The sequence below is a fragment of the Olea europaea genome, unplaced genomic scaffold, assembly GCF_002742605.1.
Source record: "Olea europaea var. sylvestris unplaced genomic scaffold, O_europaea_v1 scaffold3533, whole genome shotgun sequence".
NCBI classification, from domain to species: Eukaryota; Viridiplantae; Streptophyta; class Magnoliopsida; order Lamiales; family Oleaceae; genus Olea; species Olea europaea.
The window spans coordinates 5,568-12,907 of NW_019254479.1; the positions used below are offsets into that span (position 1 = coordinate 5,568).

Genomic DNA, 7,340 nt, shown 5'->3' on the forward strand with positions numbered 1-7,340 from the left:
TGTAAGACCAACCTATAGGCCACTCATCCCAAACAAATCGGGCATTCATCCAGCAGGAGGAACTACAACAAAAAGAAAAGGGGGGCATGGGGCGGGACATCCCCACTATGCCATGCCCCGCCTCGCCCCTAAGACTCGAGACGGGACGACAATTTACACCCCTCCCCGCCAACCCATTGAGGCGGGTTTTTTTGCCCCATGGTGGGCGGGGCGGGCTGGCGGGTGGGCGGGTTTCTCTGCCATTCCTAAACAATAGCAAAAGCCTTTTACAATTTTCAAAAAACCTGAAACTCTCTTAAGGCTATGGTTCGATTTGGCAATAGACTTTAAACCTATTCTTCACGTGACACGCATATTATCTACTAGGGTTCATGTAGATTGTTAGGTAGAAAAAACTTGCCATAAAGCTATTGAGACCCTCAATTACTAACATGTCAAGCCAACATTAGCTACAAGACATGTGATCCGTCAAATGACTCCTCAACATTATTATACACAACCTTGACAACTGAGCCACTAGCGAACTCGATACTCACAAGTAAAGCCTCAACAAATGCTTTAAAAGCTTGTTAGGACAATGTTTACCCATCGGTTTCAATTCATATAATTACAAGATGAACACTTAAGGGTGTTAAAACGGCTTGTTGGCTCCAACGGTCAACGACCTGGCCACGTAAAAAGTCCTAGCCTGAGTTGGCCTGTGCGATAGGCCAAAAATGGCCCATGTTACAAACCCATGCACAGGCAACATATGACCTCCTTTTTTCAGGCAGCTCACTATCTACTTTATATATATATAAACTGGCACTGCTCGGTACGGCTCAAGCCAAGCCACAAATTTTCAGTTGAGCTTTGGCTCGAACCAATTTTTTCCCAGGCCACACCCAAGTCTACAACCCTACGAACACTTGATACGAAGGATATTTTACATTGGACTAATTGTATCTTCTCTTGTAACACTTGAAACATCCTATTACACGTCTAAATATTTTTAACACGTAATACGCATTTTAGTGTCAACTAGAAGAATCTAAGAAGACTTTGAAATCCACACTAAAAAATTTCTCTATTTCTATGTATACACGAATTCACTGCACAGTGGTGGATTTGAAATAGCTTTATATTGCCAAAGGAAATTCTATCTTTATAACCAGCAAGGCAACCCTTTTGGTACATTTTGGAGTCATTCCATTTTAATCCTTCACCTAATTCACAACTTTGCAAGTCACATGACAAAAGACATGTCTCATCTCATCTTAGAAATAATTCATAATTAAAATAGCAACAATAATTGTAATAATTGCAATTTACTACTCATAAATTAATAAATTCACACCAACACCAAAACCCAAGAAGAAAAAGAAAAAAACATCCGATAATTCAGCAAAAGATGGATGTTCTTATTTCTTGCTAATTCGCAAATCCCGCCGTTGTGCATAATCTTCTTCACTGAAACGAATTCGTTCTTAAAACTTTTCAGAACTCAAAGTACAACTAGAGGATCCGACCCGAATATATCACCAAATTCTTGAAAGTAGTCATCCGTCTGCCCAAAACCGGCATCGTTGCTAGACTCAACAAGCATGTCGTTGCAACAATCCAAATTAAACCCGAGGATACAATCTGGGAAACCCGTTTGATCGAACAAACCGAGTACGGGAAGCGGGTCCTCGAATCCCCGCAACATATCTTCACCCGACGGAAATATTGGAAAGTCCGAGAGGTTCTCCCATAAGGCAATATCCTCATTCTCCTTCAACGAAACGGCATTGTTTCGCGGCGAAAAGATCGACGATGATTCGGCTTCAGCTTCAGCTTCGGTTTGCGAGTCAGTCGCCAAGGAGAATCGGAGAACAGACTTAGGTGATTTCACAATGTTGTCGGACTCCTCGCCGGAGTTTGTTTTGTTGTCCGTTCGCGAAGGAGCTGAGAAATTTGTGAGCGCGTCAGGACCACGCAGCTGGATCGCCGCGTGATCGTATACCATAGCAGCCTCCTCCGCCGTGTCGTATGTGCCTAACCACAGCCGTACACGCCTAAAGGGGTCTCGAATCTCTGCCGCCCATTTGCCCCATGGCCGCTGCCGTACGCCGCGGAACTTCCTCATATTTCCAACTCTGGTATCATTTTCACCGCTTTGTTTCTGTCTGCCACTACTTTTCTTCCGTTTCATCGCCTTGGACGGCCGCCGGCTATTTCCCAAAACGGCCGGAGCAGTGGTAGTTTCATTAACATTGACACTTCCTTTTTCTCTACAACTTGGCTGAATTTTCACCTCGTACATGAATTTCTTCACTCTCTGGCGTTTGATAAAGAATCCCTCTTCATCACTGGAGGAGTCAGTGGCGTAAGAGTCGGTGAAAGAAAACCTGATTGTTCTGGCGTCTGCGGCGTCGCCGGACTGTGTCTCCATCTGGGATGGCTTTTTCCTGCCAGGAATAGAATTTCCAGCCTCGTTGCTGTCGATTGTTGTCTGCTTCAAGTGTTCGCTGTACTTGACTCCTTTATTGGACAACATGATTTCTTCTTGTCGTTGTGCATTCATTCAAGAATCGAAAGACTTTTTTCAGAGTCCATTTGAAAGCGAAAGAGAATAAAGAGGTGGGTAAGAGATTCTTTGAGAATAAAGAGAAAGAGCAAAGTTAAAGAGAGAAACCGTGAACCAGAAAAAGAAAAAAATCTAGGATTATTACGGGAAAGTTCGAGGAAAGGAATGATACTCTAAAGAAGAGACTCCCATTTCCATAAAGAGAGCATCATAAACCTTACACACAGTCACTGCGTGTATGTATTTCTTTAGAAAGAAAAAAAAGTGAAAAATTTTCAAGAAAAGTTGAGGGAATATAGGTCGAAGGGAATCACTGAAAGTGGATACAGTCAAATACTGAGTAAAAACATAGATGGAAACTTGCAGTCCTCTGCTATTCTTCTTCAGGAATTCTTCGGTTTTAGAGAGAGAAGGATTTGGGAGTGAAGGGTGAATCAAGTAAGAAGAAGAATTCAGCTGGCCGAAAATACTGCAAAACGCACTATTTTATAGGATCCGAAGGAGCCTCATAATGCAGAACAGTAAATTAATTTTTCTAATTCTAACTTCTTCTTTTTTTTTTGAAATAATTAATTAAGATTTTAGTGCGATTAATTGTTAGTGTATCACTGACTTGATGAGAATTTAAAGAATTAATTTAATCCAGCCGCCGCATCTAGTGGAAAATATCCATCTGACACGTGTCTCAAGGACCTAGGTGAATGGGTGATGTATATGAAACGGATTTTCTGTTTGCATTTTTGGATAAATTGCAACATTGGTCCTCAACATATTGTTTGAGTAGCAAAATGATCATTAATAATTTGTTTCTGTACAATCAGTTTATAACATACATTTATAGACAACTGTAAAAGCTAAAAAAATCCAAGATATTGGTTCAAATTCAATTAATGAGATGCTGATGATCTTTAGCTAATCCTCCGAACAGTTTACGCCTTATTAGTTTACTTTAAATGATGGTCATATATTCTTAGTGAAAAACGTATAACCTAAAATTTAAAGGGCCAACCAAAGTTGGAACTAAATTAATATAGTCAAGTAATAATGGTAACATGATGATTTAATAGACACGACTAGTTTCTATTGTTAACAATTGGTTTTACATAATAAATTTGGTTGGCAAAATGGCCTTATCCTGCTTTGTATGATTCACTTTGACTATTATCTTATATTATTAATAATATTTTTAATTTAAATTGTATTCAAGATAAATAATATAAATAATTAAGTTAATTGCACAATGAATGAAAATATCTTAATCATGTCACATTCCTTGAAAATACTTGAAGGGACACGAGACAGGGAGGTCCGTTCCGTCAATTGCCATCCCTAGCTATAAAAAAAAAAAAGTTGACGACTTACTTTGCTTTTTTTGAAAGTTGAAGCTCAATTTTCCATAGAAATAGTTGTGGGAGACTGCAATTTTTCCACCATTTTTTCCTATTTAATTGCTTGTTGAAATTTGTGAAAAACAGGTACGTGAGGGGACGGTTCCGTTAATTTCTCAGTCAAAATGAGTGAGTAATACGACAGTCTATCTTTGAGAAAGATATTTAACCCCTCACTTTAACGGCATGGTTAATTATGATTCTTAATTACTTCACTAATCATTAATTATGAAACTAATGAAAGGTCTTTGTTGTCATTACGGAATAGGTTTTACGGCTAATTATAGGGGTTGACTCCTTTTTTTACGATTTCCTTTTAACTATAATATGGAAAATATTATTCAAAACAATTAATTTGAATTTTTTGTAATTAATAATTTCTACTGTACAACACGGTAATGGCTTGTTCGGTAGTGATTTGGAGAATTAATTTTTTGACTGTTGAAGAGAAAAGTTGGTTCTATCTTTGAGAGAAGAAGTTAAAAATGACGGCTGAAATAGTGAAATAACAGTAAAAAAAATTAATTTTTTAAGGAAAAATTTTAATACCAAACATGCACTAAGTATAACTGTATACACATGGGAGGCAACCTAGGCTTTGATGCAATTAAGGTCCACGTTTGGCCCCATTAATTTGTATTATAATGGGAGGAATAATATTTTTTTGAAAAATGAATGTTGTAAAAGAATGAAATATTTTTTATTTACGTATAATATTATTTTATTGAAAATTGTGTGGTTGAAAAGATGAAATAAAAATTTAATTTGATGAGATTTAATGGGTTAAGGATTAAACTCCTTGGACAGCCCTCGTGTGACGTCCCCCAATAGGGGGCTGCCACATATATCATTGCCCTGCAATTAGTAACACACTGATAGTATTATTGGTGCTGGTGAACTGCTCCCCGTTTTTTGTTTCTACACTAAATTCTGACCTTCCGAAACTACAGTAACCTTCATTAAAAATGCACCAAGATTTTGGTGTCTTCAATTCAATAGTAATCAAATTGATGTCCTAATTTCTATAACGAAGAAAATTCAGACTCCAATCAAAAAGAAAAAATAAATATAGAAACGAGTCTGTAAAAAGGCAAATTGTTACTTATAAATTAAAATAACTTAAAGCACTTTTTAATTCTTTCTTATAAGCTTAACCCAGCACACACTTCATTACAAATTACAGACAATAAGATGAAATTTAGTATTGGTTTGACCCTCATTAATTTATTTTATGGTTTGTTATATGATTATTTTCAACCATACATTCATACAACAAAATATTCTATACATATACTAAATTTTTTTCCTATGTTTTAACCACACATTTTCCTTAAATCACTATTCAAAACTCCTTTTTCTATAATAATAGTTGTCAAACGGCTCTTAAATGTAGCTATGTGTTGCAATTAAATCAACCAAATTCAGAATACCGTATTAGAATTTATACAAAAATAATATTATTCATAGTTAACGATCGTCAATAATCATCTCATGTGATAGTTTGTTATTTAAGGCATTAATGAATGACTTGATAATAACAAGCAAATTCATTAAGAGCATGTTTGATAGCACATTATTTTTTATGGAAAATGAAATTCAAATTCGAACGTCCTTTTTTTGTTGTTTGATAGCATATTTTTTTTCCAGGTAATTGATTTTCTTACCACCTAGATATTTTCTTGGTTTTCCTTGAAAATCAATTCCCACCAATGGAAACAAATTCTATCTCTAATTATAAAAAAAATATTTTTCTTTAATTGACAATTTGCATGTCAAACGAACACCAAAAGAAAAATGATTTTCCTAGTTTTTTTTTTTCTTTTTTTGCAATAGAAACAAATTCTATCTTCAATACCAGTAAATTCTATCCCTTTAATTGATAATTTTCATGTAAAATAAAGTCAAACGAACACAAAAAACACTTTTATTTTAACATTTTTCACGTGAAAAATTATATCAATCAAACACAATAATTAACAATTTCCAATAAAATAATTTCTAGGTAATTCAATTACTTGAATTCTTTTTTTTTTTTTCCATTCAAATTTCATCTTTGTAATCAAACGGACCCTAAATAAGAAATTGTCACATAAGATGACTACTAACAGTTGCTAACTATAAATAATATTATTCTTCGTACAAACGTAAATGAAAAAGTATAGAACAGTAACTCTGACTCAGTGGGCATGGGCCGGCCCAAGGTTATTGGGTCTCTTGATTTAAAGTGATCCAAACATTCCTCACCAATGCATCAGACAAAGAAGCCGTCGATTGACTTGTTTATTTACATTATTCTCCTCAATGCTTTATGTTCTCGTATTATTTGCCCACTTGTTACTGATCGATTTCTATTAAGTTCGAGTATTGATTTGAATGGACTTTACGTGTTTAGTATGTTAAATAATATAGTTAAAATACACTTGATCATGCCTTTTTCTTTACTCGGTTCAGTATGTATCTTATGTCTTTATTTCATCTCTTTCCTAACTATATCGTTTGTCACGTGCAGCTCAAGTTTGTAGAATATCCTAGACATTTCGAAAATTAGTTAAATGCTTCCAAAAAATTAAATCATAGAATACTGGCAGCACGAGGAAGTATCAATTTTTGACCACTATGTTGTAACCTTGGAGGTTGAAGTCTGTATGTCCAAGAGTGGAACCATAAGGGCATATGGCTAGAAAAAGACTGCAGTGAACCTTGGGTAAATTAATTTTGTTAACAACTGAGTAAAATATGCTCAAAACAATACTGGATGATCAATTGAGAAAGCTAATATGTTAGAACACAGTAGCCTTGCTTTAAATGTTAAATTAAATAAAATAAAACAAGACACGAGTCGAGAAGAGATACGTAACGAAATTTGTTATTGTCATGTTTAATACAACATAATGAAAGTACCAACAAAATATAAATATAAAACCCATCAAAAGTTAAATGAGCCGCACTTCGATGGAAGATATGAATACAAGCGGGTACAAGAGTTTCTAAGCATGCAAAAACTCAATGCAACATAGTTGTTAAGAAACACTCAAAAACCATTGAAATATGAAAGTTAGAATTTTTAAGAAATTTTCGTACAATAAAAGATCTATTTTATCTATAAATTACGTGGTTTACACATGATCAGTGGTTCCACATTAGCTCATTGGACATCGATGATGTGAAATGATTTGGGCTGATCAAATCCAGCAACCTTATCTTGGCTTTGATTCAGTCCACTAGCCTATCTTGGTCAATTTCCCCTCCTCTACACACATGCGAGTAATTTGCACTTATAAGGCATGTACTCTAAACATTAGTCAAATTTCGGTCATCCATCTTTGCACTCATTTTTCTCCTTTAGACTAATGACTTGACCATTGAAATGCAAATGATCACTTGATTTATTTATTTATTTTTTT

General features: G+C 35.2%; 2 protein-coding genes across 2 annotated transcripts in view; one reads left to right on the plus strand and one right to left on the minus strand.

Moving 5' to 3' along the window:
• Positions 1 to 1,230: 1,230 nt before the first annotated feature.
• Positions 1,231 to 3,109, minus strand: LOC111386382 (ethylene-responsive transcription factor CRF1-like). Its single transcript, XM_023010839.1, has one exon. The coding sequence runs from the start codon at positions 2,543 to 2,545 to the stop codon at positions 1,484 to 1,486; it is 1,062 nt and encodes a 353-aa protein (XP_022866607.1). The 5' UTR covers positions 2,546 to 3,109; the 3' UTR covers positions 1,231 to 1,483.
• A 3,073-nt stretch (positions 3,110 to 6,182) lies between these two features.
• The window catches only part of LOC111386383 (cation/H(+) antiporter 18-like), a gene marked incomplete at its 3' end in the record, with an annotated part of 17,900 nt that continues 16,742 nt past the window's right edge, over positions 6,183 to 7,340 (plus strand). The window contains exon 1 of the mRNA XM_023010841.1: positions 6,183 to 6,386. Within this exon, the coding sequence (XP_022866609.1) occupies positions 6,183 to 6,386 (204 nt within the window). The remainder of the gene's footprint in view (positions 6,387 to 7,340) is intronic.